Here is a 23,819-nt window from a genome sequence, read left to right as displayed (position 1 = left end):
AAGTAAAATAATCAAAATAAATTATATAAAAAAGAATAGGCTGTCTTATTTAAGTGCCTTATACAAGTGAGTGAGAAGGGATTACTCAAAATACTAATAATCATTAACTAAAAGAATAAATACATAAATATTATTTTTTTAATTATTTGCTTTTTTAAATGCTTCAAAAACAGGAGGGGATCTACATTTGTGTAAAAAATATTTTTCCTGCACAATCAAATTGTTTTATACGATATTTAGCATATCTACGGAGCCCCTAAAGTCCCAAAAGGTGTTCTTTTTTTATCTTGTGCACGCAAGATAATTATCTTGTGGGAACAGGTTAATAGCCTATAAGTACAGTAAAGGCATGATAGGCCTATGTTTTGAAAACCACAGGGGTAAGTTGGGTTTATAGCTTTTGATAGTTTGTTGATTTCTCAGGTATGTTTGAAACGTGGGGGCGTTCATTGCTTTATTTGAATAGTCAATTTGTATGTTTTTGGTGGGTGAGCTGGTTGAAGATAGCTTTCTGCTACTCGCTTGTTTTACCGAAGTGTTCATGTCCGCCTAGAAAGAACCTGTCGGACATTATGATAACATTTTGAACATTCAATGGCAAAATATTCTTACAATATACGAGGGCAGCATCTGTTATAATACAGGCATACAATCTGCTGAGAGAATACCAAGTAGATTTTGTATTGGTAAATTATACAATGCAGAGATGGAATACACTGGCAACGTTACTATAGCGTTTGCTATTAGTTCAGTCATTAGTCCTGACTCGCCAGTGAACCCTCCGTTGCTATCTGTATGCTGACCCTTCGGGATCAAGCTCAGCTAATATTACTCTAACTTCTTCTTCTTTTTTTGCTTTAAGGCCATTTTCTCGGCACTTCGTAAACATCCATCTATACCCATGCATCTTCCCCAGACCCTGTAGTTGTTCCTGGACAAAGTCAATGACACGGCCTAAATCTGCGTATACCTTCCGTCGGCTGAGCCTGTTGCTTAGCCCTTCGTCGGCTGAGCCTGTTGTCCTTCAGTATGCGCAGCAAATAATTCCTGCTGATAACAATCCCATGTCTACGTGCAAGAGCAGCAAGAATTTCACTGTATGACATTCCAAGGTGAAAATAAAACTTGACTAGCTCAGTTCTCTCCATTATATGGTGGCTGTGTGCATCGGAAGTCGTTAGAGACGCATATGAGTTCATAGTAAATTAACCTGTTCTCACAAAATATTAACTTGTGTGCACAAGATAAAAATAGCACCTTTTGGACTTAAGGGGCTCTGTACATATCTGTATTTGTGGTCAATAAATCCGTTTTTTCAACAATTGTGAATCACTGTAACCTTGAGAGGTCCTTTAGTGTACAGTCATAAATCTTCACACAGAATATTAGGCTGATTGGTCCAGTAGTTTGAGAGATTAGCCACAGACAGACAGATACACACACTCACACAGGCACACAAAGACATGATCCCCTCCAGGCTTACACCCAGCAGAGATGATGAAAAGGGAAAAAAAACACAGCAAATTTTCACATGTAGGCATTTTTGCTTGGTGTATAACTTTGACGATAAATCAATAATCAAAACGTTTTTATTTTCTGTCAAGCCAGCTGATTGGTTTAGCACTAATAAGCTTCAAATGTCATTTCTGATCAATGCACGTCAGGTCTTCACAGAGCAGTCTGTCAGTCAGGTACAGATCTATTTTTCAAAGATGTTTTGCTTTTAAAGTGACTTTGCTATAAAGGAGTGCTGGTATGTGTGCTTTGACTACTGATGCAGGGGCACCACAGAATTTGCACTTTAAAAGCTCGCACATACAAGTGATTGAGTTGTACTAAAACAAAGTGAGCATTTTGTTCTTTTTAGCATTTTCTTCTTTCTGCTGCCAGACACACATCAAAGCGAGCAACAAATGAAGCCGTGCACACCACCATTAGTTAGGCTGCAGCCAATGGAGGCAATGGATTTTATATTAATGGTGGAGCGCCATGGAAATGATTGGTGACAAATCAAAAATATCAAGATAACTCGTGAACAGAAATTGTTTTTGAAAAAGATAAATCATTTTTTAATTTGCGAAATATTCCTCACAGTCATATAAATGAGAAAGAGAGGAGAGGGTGGGTGACAGACATTTGTTGAATGAGACTGAAGAAGGTGAGAGACTGCTGCGAGGGGAGGATAGATGGAGAGGGGATTGAAAGAGAGGGAGAGGGGGCAGACAGAGAGACTAGATTCCAGAGTTTCACAGTCCCAAAGAGTTCATTGGTGCCCTCAACCATGAACTCACTCACACACACACACACACACTCCCTCACACTCATAGAAGAAAGGAAATTAAAACTGCGCGAATCTTTGGGGGCTGATAAACAGTGCGCTCCCGTATGCCATTGGTATACTAACTCATCTGTGTTTGCGAGTGTGTGTGTGAGAGTGTGTGTTTGCTTGCTTTTGTTGTTTGGATTGGAGATGCAAGGTTAGACCAACAAGCCAATCACCTGCCAGTTTACAACTCACATCACGCCACGCTTCACTGTTCACAAACATCCCTCTCTTTTTTTTTCCCTCCCTCACCACAGTCTCTCTTTCTATTACTCACTTTCCCTATTCCCTCCTCTTTCTCTCTTACACACACACACACACACACACACACACACACAAATACTCTCAGTTGGGAAATTCTGAAAATTGGTTTAACTAAGTGGGAGGTAAAGTAAGAGGAAACCCAAACAACAGGAGATGTACACAAAGGCGTAGGGAGGATCAATCTGTCTCGAAAGACCAAACACAAGAGAACAATGCAGTTAAGAAGGAGAGCTGAAATCCGGTATATTTTTAGACTTCTTTAATGCCTCTGCATCGGTGACAGCCATGGCCAGAGGCATTATGTTTTCCAGTTGTCCATCCGTCGATTTGTCCGTCCAGTTCTCATGAACGCAATATCTCAGGAAACCTGGAGGGTATTTTATTACATACGGCACAAACTTCTACTTAAACTCAAGGATGAACTGATTTGATTTTGGTGGTCAAAGGTCACTGTGACCTCACAAAACCCATATTTGGCCATAACTCAAGAATTCATACACTAAATATGTCAACATGACACAAATGTCTAACAGGATAACATGACAAAGAGATGACACTTTATATCCTAAAAGTCAAAGGTCAGTTTCACCATCATTCAGAGCCAAAGCTCAGGAACAGAAGGGGGAATATTTGGTGGTTTACTGAATTGGTGACACTAATCTTGGGTGCTCACCCTAAAACTGTGGTAATTGTATAGTTTATTGTTGGTACATGTGACATCTGTTGCACGTCTGTCCCTTAGACCGGTGGTTCCCAACTGGTCCAGCCACAGGGTCCAGATTTTGCCTTGTTTCTTTAGTTCAAGGTCCACACAGTTTAACATATAGTGTCATACTTGCATATGGCCATGTTGTTGAGCTGGTTTGATGTCTCTGTCAAGCAGCTGTCCGTTAGTCGCCCACTCTACAGTGGGAAATGGCACTTGAAAATAAAAGCTCTGTGTCTGTTTTACAAATTTGACACATTTGCAAGTCACTTACGGTCCATTTAGAAAGGACCTGCGACCCACCAACTGGGAACCACTGCATTAGACTGTATAAAACAATGGACATAGCGATTGAAATGGACTTCCATTTTGAAGCCTCAAAATCGGCATTTCAGGCATCGCCATCTTGTTTTTTTTTGGGAGCCAGAAGTGACCATATTTGGATGAGAGGGTGGAGCTGAGGAGGAGCGAGGGTTGGATCTGACTCATATACTGTAGCAACGGCTCGCAGACAGCTTGTCACTCAAGCGACCACGCCCTTAAATGTGCTGAACTTTGGACGTTAATAAAATGTAATCGGGCTTGCAATAAAAAAAAATGTACCCCCTTGTACATTTGTCAAAAAATGTTGAAATTAGCAATAGAGACCAAAACAATTTTTATGCCAGGCTGTAAACATGTTTATTTTTGCTGTAAAGTTGGTGAATTTAACAGGGTGTCTTCAGGGTTTGACTCTGTTTTGGAGCCAGCCTCAAGTGGCTGTTTGAGGAACTGCAGTTTCTTTTATTTTTCAGCCCTGGAGGTTGCCGCTCGGTCTGTCTGTATACGGAGAGAGATTCTTCCTACTTTGTTGCTCTTCCTGAGATGTCCTCCATTTTGCCACTTAATGGGAAGTGTTCCTCATCTGAGTCAAAGTTCTAAAGCAGGAGTATCAAATATACAGCCCGTGGGTCAGAGCCACTGAGTAGCCTCCTTCATGTAAAATGTTCCGAGTCTTTCCACCCTGACCAGAATACAGTTCTCGTCGTATTTGAAGATATTGAACTATGTGCAAAATGTTGTCAATCAGCAGCTTCAATACAAAAGCATCTGTGTCAGACTTCTATCTCTGGAAGTCGTGTTGCTAAGGCACTGCCAAAATGTTTGATTTCCTCAATAGCTTCCACATAAGTTTGGTGTGGTGATGCCAGTATTACACAGGAGTGGAAATGTACGGACAAATGCACATGAATGTGGGAAAACTGCGACATACTGTTGAAACTGAAAAGACATCTCAGCCTCTTCATCGTCTGTTTTGTAAATGGATGAATGTTTTCAGAATGTACTTGTTTGCATTAAAAGAAAGGGAAACATTTGGAGGCGTTGTTATTTATAGGTTGTTGCGCAATGGTTGTTCTGTTCCCTCCCACTTGACATCAGATTGGACTGCATGTGGTCTATTAACTATGGATGTTGCTGCAAAGAAGCTGCAGATTTTATTGTGTGGATGCTTCACACACACACATACACACACAAGTCTGAACAGACATGGACGTAAACTGCAATTTGACTTGTTGACAGAGGGGTACAATCTCGAGGCGTTAATTCCAGTTGTATCACACCACGTCTCTGTTTAAATCTGCCTATCCACTATTATTTCTTCCCTCGTTCCTGGAGGGAAATTCAATTATCACAGCAGAAAGGCAGTTCCTGTTAATTCCTGCAGAGTTATGGCTCACTGTTATACACAAATGAGTATGGTGGTTAAAGAGCAACGCTTGCAGTTGGTTACTCAGACAAAGTGGAAATGAGTAATACAACACCCTCTATCTAATTGCGATCCTGTAAATTAGAAGTAAAATGTGATAAACATGGCGGAATTATTGGAACGTGTGTGTAGCCTTGGGCGCTTTTATTAACTCACCTGTGCCAAAGAGTCTACGAAGCAAAATATAGAATTAAAGAGTGTGTGAGTCGGTTTCCCGAAACTGTAAATGATGCCTGATTAGTCAGATTTGAGCATATTTTAAAGTAGCATAGCTTCTTTACCACCACATACTATCAAAGTAGACACATCAGAGAGCATGCCTGAGGAATAATTCATGGAATCATGCTACTAGTAAGAGTGTGAGGGGGATTTGTCTGTGTATGTGTGTGTTTCTTCGACTCAAGTACATCTGTGAGCTGGATGGTGCACACACTGCAGAGACACATATTCATTAAAGTAATTCCACACTGTAATTCCATGAATTTTAAGCTGTAATAACATACAGTATGTGGGCAACTAAACCCCAAGACAAGCATGCCAGGATGCATTCAGAAAAGCTCACACATTAAAATTCACTTTTGATATCCCACCTTTAAGGGGGCATATATTCCCTATTCACTTGCATTTAAAGGCCCGGGTAATTATCCTCCCTGTGATAGGGCTCCGGAGGAAAAAAAATGAATAGAACAAGGAACACATCTCATCCTTTGTCTTTTCTCCCTCTTTAATTCCCCCTGCTCATTGCCGAGTCATAAAAAAAATGAGCCGCCAAACGTAACGAGGGGCTGAAATAAAAAGCTGTGCAAAGAAGAGGGGATTTGTATCTTTCTTTGTCTCTGTCGCCCTGCAAATGTAAATTTCTGGATTGTGACAGACAAATGTTTTATATTTTTCCTTTTTATATCTCTTCTCCTTCCTTTGGTGTATAAGGCAGACTAAATACATTATGCAAAAATGCTCCTTAATCTTTCTTCTAATGAAATGTGATAAAAGGCTGCAGCTATTTGAGGTGTCCTGAATGAACAGAAATGCTAAGCTTCTGTTTGAACAATATAACAGCTGTGTGTGTGTGTGAAATATTAAACTTGTTGTAAATCAACATTTTCACGTGTCTCTCAACAGGCCGAACCAGAGGGATTCTCGCATTTCCACCTCTACGTGTGTGCCGCCTTCCTGGTGAGGTGGAGGAAAGAAATTCTAGAGGAGAGGGATTTTCAGGTAATGCACACGCAACACACAGGGGGCGCCACAAAGCTTTCAGACACACAGACTGGCATGAACATATACACTACACTACAAGACATACTGTACATGTTTTCACACCCAGCTGGCGACACTGATGCTGATATACTGTCCAGACTTTCATATCGATGTAAATTCATCTCGGTTGTCCTGGTTACGTGCAAAAACAGCATCTAAACAGACCACTGGGCTGCGGAGCTGTTCATGGCCTACATCGCTCTCCATTACCTCCCCGGTCATTAACTGTGAGGTTCAAAAGTCGTTGTGAGTGCATTAGTAGATGACAGTAGACAGCTGCCAGAAGGTGACTTTGGTTGCCAGCTCACTGGGGGACCTGGCTTCTTAACAGTGGCAACACACTCTGATATCACCACAAACAAACATCATCTCTGCTCTCTGGCTGCTTTTATGTCTTCCTCTGTCTGTCGGTTCACATTTCCTCCACGTCCTCTGTTTATGTTGCGTATTAATTTTGATTTTCTTCATCTTTGTGTTCTTTTCTCTGCTGTTTCGAGTCTTTTCACCAAGGGTGTAGGTTTTGTCTCCAAAGTAGGGCAGACACATATGTAGTGGGGTGGGGGGGGGGTGTCTCTGGGTCCTCCCCTGGAACATCATTTCCTGCATTCTGGTGATTCTTATGCACCAATATGGTGGAAATATCTTAATTTATGTAAAGAAAAACACAAAGTTAAGGCAACAGGGGACATTGAAAATAAAATGGAGTATAATGCAGTAGGTGTTGCTGGGGAGAGGGACGTCTGGGGTGCTTTGCTTGGCCTGCTGCCCCCATGACCTCGCCCCCAATAAGCGGATGAAAATGGTTGGATGGATGGATAATGCAGAAAGGCTCTCAGGCATTCTGTATTGCTTTCATATATGTTTTCTGTAGATTGACTTTTTCATTTAATGTTACCATGGAGTCATGATTTACTCTTCAGTCCTCATTGTGTCTTTTGTTTGGGAAGTAACCTTGATAAGTGTGCACATGGCACCTATTTATTTCAGTGGCTTATTTATAAACCCCTTGACTTTAATAGCTCCTATGTCTCAGCAAGATTTTGGCTCATGTGTAAAACATTCTGCACATTCAAAACATATGCCACATATCTGAGTTCTCTGAGAAGTTGCTATTAAAATTATTTAATGAAAATAAAGTTATAATATTTCAAGAAAAAAATCGACCTGCCCTGTAGTCTGCTGTGCATTACATGGCAGTATCCTCTTCAGACTGTCGGACAGAGAGTCCTGTTTTGGACTGTCTCTGACAAAGTCTATGGAAACAGTGTGCGCTGCCCTTCATCTGACGTAAAGACCATTACAATGCCTGGTCCTTAGTGAGTTAGCATGCCCAGGACAGCTGTCTCTCATATCAATGAACAATCAGTGTTTAATTTGATACCGGTACCATAACATTACATAACAGCCTTGATTGTTTTTTGCTCTGTCCTCTGGCTAAGTGCACTGCGCTGTTTCTGACTCATCGAAAATGCGTTCCTGCAATCATATGGCTGCAAGTAAGGAGGTGGTAACAAAGGGAACAAAGACCAGTAGAAACTATTCCTTATCCAGTGGGAACATACGGGAGTTAACCCCTTGTAGATACAACAAAATTGTATTTGATTTGAACACATGTGCTTTTAATATCAAATTAGTCGTGGGGTCAGAAAAAAATCAGAAAAGTGGTAGCGACGTATAAACTACACCCACGTCTCCCGTCTTTTCATTATTCTAAAACAGAAAAAATGTTAAAAGCCACAATAGAAGTCATGAGTGTCACGATTGCAAATGGACCTGCTGATGCTAGTCAGCTGAGTCTGGTTGATCAATAGCAATCTTTAAGCTAACAGTACAGACCATAGTGGTTGAAACATGTGTCCAGATGGTGATTATCAGACTAACATCAGCCTGCAGTTTGACTGGCAGCGCTGTCGGCTCTCCTCTGCTTGTTAAGTGACTTTCACAGTGTCACCTGACTGTGACTGTGATTTCCCTTTCTCTGTCAACATGTAAAAAAAATCAGGTTTCCTTTTTTTCAGGATATTGCAATGTGCTGCCCTGATTAATAATAAAGTAAACGTATGATGTGATACATCAATCATTGTTACCTGATACGACTCGTATCCTGAAGTGACTTTAGTTGTGTCTGTGCCCCGTGTGGCCATCTGTATTGTCTTTATCGCCTCACAAGCTTGCACATTTGCACAAACCTCCAAATGCAGGCGCATGACTCTCCCAAGTCCATTTAGTTTTACTCACTGGCTGGCTTGCCATACTGACTACCAAGTTGTGTGCCAAGGGCAAAGTATCCACGCTCATGAAGATGAGAGGAAAAGAGGAGGCGTAGAGGGAGGAGAGGATCAGGGTGGCAATGAGAGGGTAGGAAGAGGGGTAGGAGACATAAGCACAGATTTAACTTGAGTGCAAGGAAGGGAAAAAAAGTAAGGTTTGATTTTATATTGAGAGTACATTTATGGTGTGGCACACTTTTGTGTTATGTTATAACCCGACTCCATTATTCCAGAGACACAATGTTACAGATGATTAATTAAAGCTGACTATGCATTGGGCTGCAGTGTGCACACGCTTGAGGCTTAAAGGCTATAACAACCTTTCAAAATGGACACGATGAACAATAGGACTTCTGTATCGTTGGTTTTGAAGCAAAACTGCTTGGTTGTCAACTATTAAAAAGCTTCAGTGAGTAGGATTTAGAGGGATTTATTGCCTGCAATTAAAGCACAGTGTTTTTAAAAGCGGCTGCTTTGCTGAATGTCACCCCCCTTTCACACTGAAGCTGTCCTTTAAATTTTTTCAAGAAAAGGCAGAAAGCCCCAAAAAAACTTTAAATTTTTTCAAGAAAAGGCAGAAAGCCCCAAAAAAAACAAACAAACAAAAAAACATTAAGAATTTGCTGTAGTCTGTAGTCTGACACCAAAATTATCAGCTCCTCCATTTTGTCCTCTTTAGCCCTGTTTCCATCGAGCAGTACAGTACAGTTCAGTTCGGTACGCTCTTTTTCAGTTTCCACTTTGAAATGTTGTGGATTATACCAATGGAACCGTTCCGTACCATCCCCATTTTTGGTCCCCCCTCTGTTGGGGTACCTAGCACACAGATCTGGTACTAAAAGGTGGAGCTGTGAACACTGCAGTCTGTTGATTGGTCAATAGCAGACGGTCACTCTGCTCAGTGCTAAGTTGTGGCTAGTTTTGTAACCTCTGTTCATACCGTGGAAAGTCTTATTAATAGACTGTAAGTATAAAATAGAAGGATGTTTTGCTGCTTTTTGCAGCAGCTGTAGTCGGAGGATAAAATAACTTAATTCACTGGGCTGACCGCCAGCAACTTTTAACGAGGGACACTGACTTGTAATGTTACTCAATGCATGAGTTGACGACGTGAATCCATCAATGCACCTTAAATTTCACTGACAACTTTGACTATTGCTTTAGTTTTTATATGACATACACTTTTAGTAATGAGTGGATCTTTAAGCATTTATATATTCATTTCGACTGGGTTATGTGAACGGCATATATTCTAATCCTCACTCTGAGAAAAAAAAGCAGCGTTGCGGACGATAAATGAGGTGCAGACTTCCATCTGTGTCACCGGTGATGAGGAAATACATATAATAGTGCTGGACGGAGCAGTGAGTGACAACAACCCTGCCCACATTTAAGAGTACTGTTTGCGGGGGAAACGCTAGGGTCTGGATACCATGTCTGAAGGGTTACTTTTGGTTCCAAAGGTACCATCCCAAAAGTGTTTGGTGGAAATGGGGCTTTACTGCTCCGTAAGGGCCCACAAGTTTATCCGCCAAAGGCATGTAGCAACCACCAGAAGTTTAGCAGGGTGAACTCAGCGTGGCAGATCAAAATCTGTGTGCATGCATTTGGGCGGCAACCACTTCATAACCCTACTGCCATGTTGGAAACCTCTTTCCTTCCATCACCTTGCCCTCATTGAAATGACTAGAGGCGTCGAGTTATTACACAGCAGTGTTAAAGCAGCGCAACAGTTTCTTGAGAACATACTTGTTATGTTTTAACTTTCAAAGACTTGCCATTTAGGTTGAGTGAAAATGTAATTGTGTAAAGTGATTTTTGTTGCACTGCCACATGTTAACAAAGCTCTTTTTAAAATGGAGAATAAGTTCTTAGAGAATATTGTTATAAATGGGTAAAATAGCAGTTTCCCACAGTGCGAGTTCATGAAAACTGCCATGAATGACACTTTGGATCGTGGTAGCAGTCCATGTGACTTTGCCATCATGCTGGTTTTTATTTATTAAAATCTCTGTATTTATTATTCAGAGCTTTAATGAGAAGTGACTCTTGGCACTTCAGAGGTCCTGCACATCTGAGCTGTACTGTAGCCCCCCCCAGGTGGTTACACTGAAGAAAAACGGGATGAAATCAATAAAATTACTGCTCATACAAGGGTGCCACTCCATCTTTTTTGCACTCCCACCATGTAATAAATCAGAACAAGTCTCAAAGGCGATAGCAGTCAGAGGGTTACGGTTCTAAAGAACCTGTGTTTTCAGATGGAGGCCAGTTGATTAAAGCTGATTCACCCTCTGAGTGAGACACTGGAGGCTGTCGGAGTTTGAAGATGAGGCATCAACTGACTCATCTGTTCTTACTTTCATGCTCTCCTTACCCTCTCTCTTCTTTCCCCTTTTCTCTCACTCAAGTTCAAGCTCAAATAAGATTGCTACTTTTTGTTGGATTCCATTTCAGATTGAAGTAAAGATGGTTATAGGTTTTTTAAATGGATTTCTTCAGCGTTTTGAGCTATGCACACAGAAAGGCCCCTCGAACCTTTATGTAGTTACAGTGTGTCCGCTCTTGCGTTAAAATGGTTAAAAAAAAGTCAATTCATTTATGGAAATATTCATAATTTGACTTGGCAGGCGTACTGGGAGCAGACAGAGCCTCTGGGGGAGACAACAATGGCAGACTTAAAAATCATAATGAATTCAGGAGGCTCCTAAACACCATCAGCTTGAAGACAGATAGGTCAGCTTCATTTTTTTGCATTATCAGAATGTGTGCATCCACAAGTATGAGAGAGGCTTGTGACTTAGCATCTTTGGAAAAAATATGCACATTTGATCCACGCAATCATAATGTCCTGCTGTCTGGTTGGTAAACTTGACTTAGCCTACAGGAATTTTAACAATGCTGGGCAATTCTGAAATCTGGTTCCATCACACACATAAGCAAAAACTTCAGAAACCTTTCTTTTCAATCTCAAAGTATGCACAAACTACAAGTTTTTAAAATAATGGAGCATCACACTACAGGATATTGTCAAGATGATCGTGCCAGAGGGAGCCAATCAAATGGTCTCTCTTACATGATCTCATGGGGAAGCAGATTTAAACAGAAATTGAGTTGGTGTGACAACTTGCTGGGAAGTTGCAGGGGGAAAGAAGAAAGCTAAACGAGTCTGGATAAGAAAAGCGCAGGGGAGACACCATCTCTACTGGTGGTCTATTCTTCAAGAACTTTAATTGTCAGTTTTAATATCTGTCAATAGTAGTATGCTAGCTAACAGCATAGGGAGCTAGAATGCTCACTGTTGCTTGGCAACACCTTTAGCTGCTCTGTACTTTTTAGGCAACCCTGATGAGTCTGCAAACAGTTCAGGAGGTTTAAGAATAGATCTGAAAACCTCTTATATAACCAGAAATTCTGGGCTTGGGGCATCGGTGGCTTAGTGGTAGAGCAGGCGCCCCATGTACAAGGCTGTTGCCGCAGCGACCCGGGTTCGACTCCAGCCTGTGGCCCTTTGCTGCATGTCACTCCCTCTCCCCCCTTCACACTTGTCTGTCCTATCCATTAAAGGCTAAAAAATGCCCAAAAAAATATCTTTAAAAAAAAAAAAAAATACATTCTGGGCCAAACATCCGTACCGACCAAGGTCCCAGACAAGATGTCTCTCCCAATTGTCAGAAGAAGTGAATCCGGGATAAATAAATCGCCCCAAAACCCCTGTAGTCTGAGCCCAGCTTTAGCCATGCTAGCAGCATGAGTATCAGTCGGTCCACAACTGTGGTCCAGACTGAAGTATCTCAACAACAACTGGTTGGGTTGCCATGAAATTCTGTCCAGATGTTCATGGTTGCAAGAGGATAAATCCCACTGACTTTGGGAATGCCCTCACTTTACTTTTAGCACCACCATGAGATTGGCATTTTTGGAATTTTTTCTGAAATGTCTCAGTGACGTTTGGTAAAGATTTACATTATCCTGACTTTTCTTGTAGTCCAGCAGGTCAGAGTTTTCTCTTATCTTGTGAAATATCCACCATCCATGCTATAGATTGGCATGATTTGTACAGGTCCCCAGATAATGAGTTCTCATGACTTTGGTGATCCCCTGACTTTTCCTCTCACACCATGACCAGGTCAACATTTCAATCTAGTATGCACGCTCATGTGTGAATTTAGCTCACAGCAAAGCAAGTCTCACAGAGCCGCCAGCATGGCTGTAGATTTTTAGTCTTTAGTTTTAAAATGTGTCTCTGCTGCTGGACAAAGTTCGAATGGTTGAATACCAAGTCCGCAGTGATTCTCTCCAAAGTGTACTCAGGCAAACACTCCCCACAGTCAGTCCAAACTTTTCTGCAGTATTAATTCAGGACTCCACACTCCTAAACGATGAAACACATCTCACAGTAGGAATAGTATTCTCCTTACAGAATGAAAAACACTTACTCGCCCCACTACGGTATTTCAAAAGCTCTGTAAGCTTACCCCTAAATAATGGCCTTGACTGCAGGGTGAACTAGTTCTTTACTTACAACCCCTATTCCAGAAATGTGGGTACACTTATAAATGCAATGATTTACAAATCCCTTTCGACCTTTTGCTGCAACATGTTACAAAAAAGGCAGGACAGGGGTAACAGAAGACTGGGAAAGTTGTGGAATGCTCAAAAAACACCACTTCGGAACAGTCAGGTAAATAGATTAATTAGTAACCGATGGAGGTATCATGATTGGGTATGAAAGGGGCATCCTTGAAATGCTCCTGCTTTTGACTGACAAGGATGGCCACTTTGTGAAAAACTCTGTGTGCAAACAGGCCAACAGTTTGAGAACAATGTATCTCAGTGCAGAATTGCAAAGAATTTAGGGATTTCTCCATTTACAATCCATGACATCATCAAGAGATTCAGAGAATGTGGAGAAATCTTGGCACATAAAGGTCAAGGATACAAACCAATATTGAATGGCCATGACCTTTGATCCCTCAGACAGCACTGCATTAAAAGTTGATATGATTGTATAAAGGATATTACTTCATTGGCAAGGGAACACTTTGGAAGACCATAGTCGGTTTGTCGCCACAAATGCAAGTTAAGACTCCGCCATACTAAGTGAAAGCCATATATCAACAACATCCAGAAACAGCGCCAGCTTCTGTGGGCCAAGCTCATCTGACATGGACTGATACAAAATAGAAACGTGTGCTGTGGTCTGACCAGTCCACGTTTCAAGTTGAATCATGTTCTCAGGGCTAAAGAGGCAACAGACCATCCAGATTGTTACCATCTCAAAGGTCAAAAGTCAGCATCTGTGAAGGCATGATGGTGTGTTAGTGCCCATGGCATCATGGGTACCTTACTCATCAGTGAAAGCACCATGAAGGCTGAAAGGAACATACAGGTTTTGGGGCAACATATGCTGCCATCCAGACGATGTCTTTTTCAGGGACATAACTGTTTATCTCAGCAAGACTGCCAAGCCACATTCTGCATGTGTTACAGCATGGCTTCGTAGTAAAATGGTGCAGGTATCAGACTGGCCTGCCTGCAGTCCAGACCTGACTACCATTAATAATGTGTGGCAACAGTGACCCTGGGCTGTCAAGGCACTGAAGTTGTGGATGAGTAAGAATGGGAAAGAATTTCGATTCTGAACTTTCAACGAGTGTCCTCAAACATGCCCCCGTCCCAACTTTTTTGAAACCTGTTGCAGGCATCAAATTCAGAATGAGTGTATATTTAAAAAAAAAAAAAACAACAACTCTAAAGTTGATCTGTTTGAACATTGAAAATCTTTGTTTTGTATTGTATTCAATTGAATATAGGTGAAAAGGGATTTGCAAGTCATTGCATTCTGTTTTACTGAAGTTTTACACAGTGTCCACACTTTTTTTTTTGGAAGTGGGGTTATAGAATAGGCTAATATTAGAGACAAACCTTTATTTCTAGTTCCCTTTGTTTGTTTAATTTCATCACAGTGTAGTATAACTTCTCCATGTATTCTGATCTGCAGCCCTTTGAATGTTCTATTCATAAATTTGGGATAATAGACATTCCTAATAGCATTAATTCCATTAGTACAACAACAGTCAAGCCAAACACTTTGTTTCTCTTGTCACTCTCAGGAGTGTTGTCTCCTTTATTTCCTTTCTAAAACCCTTTCACTCACACACACACACACACACACACACACACACACACACACACACACAGACAAATGTCATCTTGGCATTTTTCCCTGCCCAGTATACAGCAAATGAGCTCTCATCGCCTATTTGTTTATGTCTTCATAGGAAGTCTGTTGTCTGTATTTAATGGAACACAGATGTCCCGTGTGTGTTGTGTGTTGTGTGTGTGTGTGTGTGTGTGTGTGTGGCTCAGTTTGTCAGTGTCACAGACTGGATTCATATACATTCAGATACAAAATGTGAAATGACAGTAAATGTTAGTATTTATTTGAATTTACAAAAACACAAACCTGCCTGCAGTCATCAACAATAAATGTAGATGTTCTCCATTTTCACAAATTGATCAACCAAATGTAATACAATTTACTAAGTACTTTTTTCGACGCAGCTTAGTGTCAAGGAGGAAAGAGAAAAAGTAAAGATTTCGTCTCTTCTCAGCTTTAGTAGTTTAATTCCAGGAGATTTCTGCCTGGGATCCACTGAGCCTCAGAGTTCAAACGTGGGCCTGCCAGGTTCTTAAGGGCCTGTTGAACAGTTCTTATCTCCACATGCTTTATCCAACAACCCTCACGGCATCCCTTCCCTCTCATGTCTGCCTTTCTTTCTCTTTCTGTCTTTCTCTGCATCTCTGTCACTCTGTTTCTCTGTTGCTAATTCCCAGCCGCTCTGTTTTTTTGTAACTCTTTTATTTATTTGTTGTTCAGTTTCATCTTTTCTTTTGTTTTACTGTTCCCTTCTGTCTCTTTTAATCATTCAGTTTTTCTTTCTTTTCAACATTTATCTCTCTATCTCTTTTTCTCACTCTGTTGTTTGCTACCTTTCATTACCACACTTGGCAAAGATTAGAGGCCTTCAAGACATGGCACTGTGTGTCTGTTGGTTTGGCTGCGACTTTGGTCCAGACTGAAGACTGAATTATCAATTTGGATTGGCTTGAAATTTTGTACAGACATTTATGGTGCCCAGAAGATCAAGTATGCTAATGTTGGTAATCCTCTGAGGTTTTTTTTGTGTTCCGCCAAGAAGTTTACATTTGCAGTTTTTAGTAGTGCTATTCAGTATGATGTTATATCGTCGTAGATTTTGAATACCATTATTTCTTAAGTGTTGTCTTTTCCTGGTTTTAAAGGCCGCTTCACATTGAAACAATCTATGTAATGTTTTGAACTTACCAGAGTGTTCTAGCTGTTCTTTTATTTGCCTTTATCCACTTAGGGCCTGTGTCCATATAGTTTTCTTTTTTCGGTAGTTCCCAATAAGGAGAGAGCGTATGTGGCTGCATGCAGGTGCCTCAAGAAAAAGTGCCAGGCTCAGCATCTTTATTTTTCAGTTCAGTTCAATTTAATAGATAAACTTTATTTATCCCGAAGTAAATTCTTGTGCCAGAGAATGCTTGAAATTACAGTAACACTAAGTACAGTAACCACAATTTAACGTTCACTAGACGAAGAGTAACCATAGCAGGCTGCTGCCTGAGACAGCACCGGTAACGAACGTAGCTTTCCAAAGTACTCTGGCTCTTTGGTGCAGCCGCCTAGAGTGCTTCCAGTTGAAAATCTCAGAACATTTCAAAAAAGGCGCTGGTGTTGTCACTGCCACTCCTTTTCCTACTGTCTATCCTGAGCTGTATGATATGTCGGACAGAAGGTATCACAACAAAGACAGAAAATGTGGGAGTGGATCAGCCGAACACTGAATGGTTCTACTGAGTGCTGTGTAGTCAACCATCTGTTAACATAGCATTACCTACACCTACCAGAATGCACTGCGCTGCACTGGACCAATAAACGCTCCTGCTGGTGGGTGACAAAATGCGGGCTTGGCCATTTTTCTACAGAAAACAATATGGCGGCTGGCTGGTAAACAAATTATCTCAAATTACAGTTAAACAGTACACTAAAATATGTCTCTGAAAATATTTAAGGCAAGAAATTGGCAACAGAGTATCTGAGAGAATCTTGGTTCTTATTTGATCAGCATTGTGTATTTTGATCTTTTACAATACAGGAAACATTACTGCGCCCACTTCCTGTTCAGAAATTCTCATATTACAGCTAAACAGTACAATAGAATATGTTTCTAAAGACATTTTAGGCGAAAAATAAACAATACAGCAACAGAATCTTGGTCAGTGTTGCCTAGTTTTACAGTCTGGTTTGAGTTTGAGACAGAGAAAGAGAGGCATGTCTCTCCCTGGATCCACTTTTTCACTCTTTGTGTCTGTGGTGGCGGGCATATGAAAATGCAGAAGCACAATCTGTAGTTGGAGCAACAGCCCTAGAGCCAGTGAAAATCCGCTGCGGATTTGAGTTGAGAGATAAGCACGGAGATCTGGGCGCTGGTAAGATCAGCAACCTATCCCTTTAAGAGACATTGTAAACTCTACCTAAAGTTTGTGAGAGGACTTATGATCTCAAGCCCTGAATCTGTCCACAGGCAATAACATGTTGGCTGTCAAAAAGACAATCCAACACACGCATTAATGGCAAAATTAATTTAACCTTCCCAGCCTGCAACATGCATTCACGCAAACAACACATGCTTCCAGCAATATAATAAAGGTTTCCAACCTGTTCCCATCAATCCACTCATTATTACACCGAATTGCTACTCTAATTTCCCCAGGCCTGGAGGCTAACTAGACTTGAAGCAGCTAGTTAGCACAGAACAACATTAACAGCTTGTTGTTTTGTGTCAATGACTGCTTTGATTGATTTGTGCTATGCTGAGCTATGAACCTATGTGATCCTGAAATACATTAATTACTCACTTCCTGGTTTGAAATGATAATATTACACTGATATTAGATTGAAAAGTTACAGGTTCAAACTCTCAAATGCAAATGTAGTAGTTTAAAAACGAGATGTCTTCTGAGGTCATTTTGTTTAATACACATAACCCACTAATTCTGCTAAGTCACTGCAGTGTAGTCACTGTAATAAAGTGTGAGCTAATGTGATGTAAAATGTCGAATGCGAGGAGCAGCAGTGTATGACAAACTCCTGGTGAGTAACATGCTTTGGGACCTGAGAGGGAACTCGAATGATTGATTCACTTTAATAGTTTTAATTAAAAAATGCACGCAGAAAGTAATTTAAAAAGGATAATTCATGCATTGTTATCAAACATAGTAAGGAGAGTAAATGTGAAATCTCCTCTCCTGGTTTGTGGGATTGAATTGGTTAAGCTGCTAAATGAAAAGCAGGAGGAGTGTGGCACTCCCCAAGCAATCTGCCTTCCACCGTTCCACCTCAGCTAGCACACTACTGCTAACTGCAGGCCTGGACTGCATGGATAAGTTAGCGCGTGCACCAACACACACACACATTTTCATCTCTCTAACGCTCATAGACACGATAACATAAACATGCACATGAACAATTCTCTCTTGCACCATGTGGTTTTATTCACACATTCACTCTGGAGCACTCGTATAATACACGCAGTAATGGGCAGAGATATTATCCAGGTTTGCTGGTTTTAGTAGGGCCAGCACAGTCAGCGTCATTTCCCATTAGTCTGTTGCTACCTGCAGAACAGGGCCGCTGCAGAACTGCCTCTAAATGACTATGAAAAACCTGCACTCCAGCGCCAAGGCCTGCTTGTGTGGAGCTGCTTGATTGTAAAGCTGTACCTCATCCTGGAAATTAGAGAATGGACCCGTCTGCGTTTGAAAAACCCCTCAAGGTTCAGACGCAGCAAACAACCATGTTTTTCAGTGCTATTTTGGAAATGGAGCCATAACACGCAACCTGGCAGCCAGAAATTCAGGCAGACGAGGGTTCTCTTGTCAGGTTTTTAGCACAAATGTCAACTTGTTATGCATGTCAGAAAGAAGACAATCATCGCCTTTTTCGCAATTTAGACATTTTGCAAATTTGTTTCCAAAGATGGCACCCTCGAAAAGGACTATTCCAGGAGCTGCACTCTGAAATAGATGTTCGTTTTACTCATGTTGTCACAAGTGCAGCATTTCCTGGCGCTTGAGCAGCAATCTCTCTCTTCCCTGTGAAACCTTTTTACTGTTAAATCTGTTCAAATAAGACCTGTTTTCATAAATTTTTGAGCATATATGATACAGCTGCACTTTGTGTGCTTTGAAGTCAGCAGCTATGAGCAGCAGAAATGCTACATTGCACTTTTCCAGAGTTCATCCAGAGTTTTGAGAAGACGCATGCATGCTACTTTATACACACACTATATTCTCTACACACACTGTGCCTGCATCTTTAATGTGTATTGACATGTTCAACATCTATCGACATGCTCTGTCATTTTTCTATGTGTCAGAGCACATTTACGTACATTATTGAAGACCCCCTCTACAAGTGGTTTAGTGGCTTTAGTGATTTTCAAACAGCAGAACATATGTTTAAGTTCCCAACACATCTCATGCTTCATGATTTTTGTCTTAGATGCAGTGTTACAGTGATGGATGTTCATATTAAACATGTCCAAAGTTTCGAAGGAAGAGGTAAACATATGTAGATTAATGTGTGCAAAAAGCTCAGGTTTCAGATCATTCTGAACACTCCAATTTTTTCTACTCTGGCTACAGTAATGCAGGATTTATACTTCTGTGTCAAATCAACACTGCCTCCCTACTCCACTACTGGGTAGGCTCTGCATCAATGTAAGCCTATGCCACACTCTACGTCATGGCCTGACGTGCACCTCCCCAGAAATGTAATTACATGTTGCGGCAACGTAGACGTCTTGTCTGTTTTTGTAAGCTGAAACCATTTCCGTCAGTGGAAAAGAAACTTTTTTTTAACTTTAATTTCACAGATAATAACGTTAGCATGTTGTATTTGTTTGGAAAATGTGTTTCGTATAAGACAGTTGTTTTGCCGGTGAACCTTGTGAGCTGTAAGGGAGCCGAATTTTGTAACGATACCTTTGTTAAATGTTGCTGTTGTCCCTGGCTTCATATGAGTAGAGGAAAAGTCCGCTAGCTGCTAGGCTAATTTACATAATGTAAAATGCCATAGGCTTTTGCTAATAACATTAGCATGCTGTATTTGTGGGGAAAATGTGTCCAGATAAAGACAAGTGCTTTGTTTGTGAATGCTGCGAGTTATGGTGGAGCAGATTCGTGTACTTGTGTTTAAAATGGTCTCTATTAGGCCATGTTTAATTTGTGAATCAACTCAACCTTACAGCACTTCACATAAACCCTGCTGCTGACGAGTGTTTTGGAGGTGTAACTGCAGAGTGACACAGACACACCACTGCACAAGTATAAATGCTCACTATGGCGTAGGCCATGTGTGTAGACTACGGCGTAGTCTCTGCATAGACCTGACGCACAAGTAGGGCTGGGCGGTATGACCTAAAATTCATATCACGGTATAAATCAAATCCCTTCACAGTAACGGTATATATCGCGGTATAAATTTAAGTGTAAAAGTTATAATAGAAGTGTTTCTGAATGGGTTTTGTAGTCCCTTAGCAAAGCTAAATTGATAAAAAAAAAAAACAACAACAACAAAAGCAAAGATATAATGTATTTTTTAGAGCATTTATTGTGCAGAATGCAGATCTCAAAACTCAAAATTAAAACCCAGTACTCTATGGTGCAAAATGTCCCCTGGGATCTATATCAAAAGGTAATTTCCTTCTTTTAGCAAAATCCTAAATGACTGAGTTGTGTTTTTTCCACCTGGACCTTTATGCTCTGCCATTTCTCCTCTAATCATCACGCTGTAACCTGTGACAGGCTGCTATGATACCACAACTATCACACATTCACATATGGAGTTTTTTGTGGAGCCCCTAGCGTCACATAGGTTTACATTACCAAAGGTTTATGACAAACTCTCTTGCCGAAAACCAACTCCCGTGTGCGCACGGCGAGAGAGGAGAGGGAGAGACGCTGTGCTGCTGCCAGAGGAGACACTGAATGAGTTCCCTCTGAGCGGTAAGTCGCTAAAAGAGTCTGAGAAGTCCGGGGCTGTTCATAAGACATTAACTCACTCACTCACAAGTTCTCCAGCAACACATGTTGCACGTGCTACGCTAAATCACGGACGTGAACCAGCTCCTCTTGCTCCGCTGTCTCTGTGCTCGCAGCCATTTTCACACTGAGGCAGGTGCGATGACGTCATCGACGATAGGACGGTAGAGCGCAAATCTCTACCGTGGGCCAAATTTATATCATTTCTACCGTCTACCGCATATACCGTGCAGCCCTACGCACAAGTATAAAACGTCACAGTGTGTTGGATTTCTTTATATGGTATACTGCAGTTGTTTACATTACGTAGCCTACACTGCTACATGTAGCTACATACTAACGACAGATCAGATTCTTCTTGGAATATACCTGCTTATATATAAAAGATTTTAAAGGTGATCTTTCATGGTAGAAAGTGTCCGTATTACAGTCAACGTGTAAACTTGGTTGCAGATGTTGATTTCTCAGTGATTTTGGATCATAGTCTTGCTGGAATATGTCTAGGTGTCCTTAAAAGCTTTTATTGGTGATTTTCTTTAACAGTAAAAAGTGCTGTTGTACTCTTTTACAGTCATTTCCTGGCTGCTATGACGGTGCAGAAACACCAAGATATGGAAAGACCCAGAAATGCTGACCAGTCAGAGCAGACTGAGCTTTTTTGGGAGGGGGACTTAAAGAGACAGGCGCTAAAATGGAGTGCTTCTGACAGAGGGTGAATACAGGTGTTGTAGCATGGACAGTATAAGGAAAATAAAGTGTCCTTTGAACATTAAAGCATCCAAACATGTTCTAGTAGAAACCTTAAATAGAATTATGAACCTGAAAATGAGCATAATAGGTCCTCTTTAAGATGCATATTGCGTACAAACTTTAGTCCTTGCACTTAATAAAGGTGATTAAAGAAACATCTGGCTGCTCAATTATGCGTGAGACCTACCCTATTAGTGGTATCATCTGTACGGTTTCCTATAATCCTCGTCTAAAACATAAAATCTATTTTGAATTAGTATGTTCAAGGATAGAAGACTACATTACATGTTTCATTTATCATGTCAAAGGTCAAGCAGCTCTTAAGAAGATCTGAAGACTCACAAGGTTATTCACACATTTGCCTCCATTTACAAACAAAGCCCAGAGAACCTTTTTGATTTCACAGCCATCACCTCTTGATTTCGGCCACCTAGCAGCATCCCTGAGATTTCATTAGTAAATGTTGCTGAACAGTCCCCGTCCCAAGGATCCCCCATCATGATTGTTAATGTGAGGCCAAGCGTTTATGTGAAAGCAAAGCTATTAGTTCCGTGTAAATGGAATCCTACTGTCACTACAGACATGCACAAAGAGCTGAAGTGTGGAAAGACAGCGAGGGGTGGGAGAGTGAAAGGGGGAGACAAAGATTTGTTTTCACTTTAATTAATGGTGTGTGAAAAACCGTGGACCTTTCGTAAATGTCAGCGTCTGTCCTCAGATCAGTTGCGTGCGGAGAGCGCCTTGGGTTAGGCTGCCTTGGCAATAAAGGAAAGGAGGCCACTCCAGAGGAACTGTAGTGTTCTGGAAATGTCAGCACTATTTCAATCACAGTGACTGGGAACACAACTTTGTTTAGGATTTAAATGGTTGTTTGCCAGTTATCTTGAGTTTGATTAAAGTGCTCTTTTGGTTCTTTAATTTCTGTTTTTATTCTTTATTTAGTGGTGGGACAGTGATAATGTTGTTGTTTTTTTAATTGCAGCATCTGTAGATAAAATAAACCAGAGCCCAAATGACGCAGGTTTGTAAAATTGAAAGCACCATTAAAGAATAAAACAAAACTCCCAATACATTTATACAGAGAGACAAAATACAGTCGCACCACTGTGTTTTTCCCATCTGTTTTCTGTCTAAACATAAAGGGGAACAATTGTATCCAATTAACTTTCTTTCAACATGCCATCAATAGAAAGACCACGTGGGTTATGTGCATATAAAATCATCCTTTTGATTTGATTTTGATTTCCATTTAGAACACCAATTAATTTAACCAGTTTCTGGCTTAGGTATGTTGTGCTGTCTCTGCCGCTGTTCTGTATATATGTATACAGTGACAGAAAAGAGACATTAGAGTGTTAATTTACCCCATCCATTGTCCTAATAAAGCCATTATTTTTCTTGGTGACACATCTCACAAAGACCTCCTTTAAAGTTTATTTTGGGAAAAAACTAAATGCATTCAGTCCAATTATCAGAACAAAGTGTGTCCCTGTCAGGACGCCAGGACAAATGCTTGAAAACTGGAACTCTCACGGTTTAATCAGGACATCTGGTCACTCTAGATGTTTCACTTTGCCAACACAAATGCTGCACAGTGTTGCAAACAATGTAGTCCATAGGGCCCTTTACTGGGAAATCACTTTTCTCTGAAGTTACTGCGATGCATTCTACATGAAAGTTTGTGTTTCTGTTGTTATATGCTTTGATATGATGAAAAGACTTTGATCATCCCGTTGAATATTGACACCAATGCCTTGGTCCACAACACTATTTTACAACTGATGACTACTAGTTGACATGAGGAACGTTATGTAGTTATTTGTATGTAGCTTGACAGGGGTCTTGACCTTTTTTTGGAGGGTAATATTTAGCGCTGATGATATGGCAAAAATACAATCATGATTTTTGTGTCTTAGCTTTTCTTTTTCATCATTTTTTCCATATTGATCAATATTAATGATCATAAATAATTTGACAGCGCTGCCAGTTCAGAGTATCCTGATAGTGACTGCAGCCTGAAGAAATCAGAGGGTTCATTAGTTGAACTTTTGAAAACATTATTTTAACATACAATATAAGATAACAAATGTTAGACTTTGCAAATATGGCTTGGTTTAGAATATATTTTGTGATAGAATAATATTTCAACTAACATCTACAGTGGTGTGAAAAAGTGTTTGCCCCCTTCCTGATTTCTTACTTTTTTGCATGTTTTCCGCACGTAAATGTTTCAGATCATCAAACAAATTTAAACATTAGTCAAAGATAACACAAGTAAACACAAAATGCAGTTTTTAAATGAAGGGTTTTATTAATGAGGAAGAAAAAAATCCAAAGCTACATGGCCCTGTGTGAAAAAGTGTT

At 40.6% G+C, this 23,819-nt stretch overlaps 1 protein-coding gene across 2 annotated transcripts in view; it reads left to right on the top strand.

Moving 5' to 3' along the window:
* Positions 1 to 23,819, top strand: part of tbc1d22a (TBC1 domain family, member 22a) — a 205,482-nt gene that overhangs the window by 153,592 nt on the left and 28,071 nt on the right. For both annotated transcript variants that reach the window (XM_050036699.1, XM_050036700.1), the window contains exon 13: positions 6,163 to 6,258. In XM_050036699.1, the coding sequence (XP_049892656.1) occupies positions 6,163 to 6,258 (96 nt within the window). The remainder of the gene's footprint in view (positions 1 to 6,162; positions 6,259 to 23,819) is intronic.

This window comes from Epinephelus moara, chromosome 23, assembly GCF_006386435.1.
Source record: "Epinephelus moara isolate mb chromosome 23, YSFRI_EMoa_1.0, whole genome shotgun sequence".
Lineage (NCBI taxonomy): Eukaryota > Metazoa > Chordata > Actinopteri > Perciformes > Serranidae > Epinephelus > Epinephelus moara.
The sequence above is the reverse complement of the archived record's forward strand: the minus strand, read 5'-3'. Positions and strand labels throughout refer to the sequence as shown.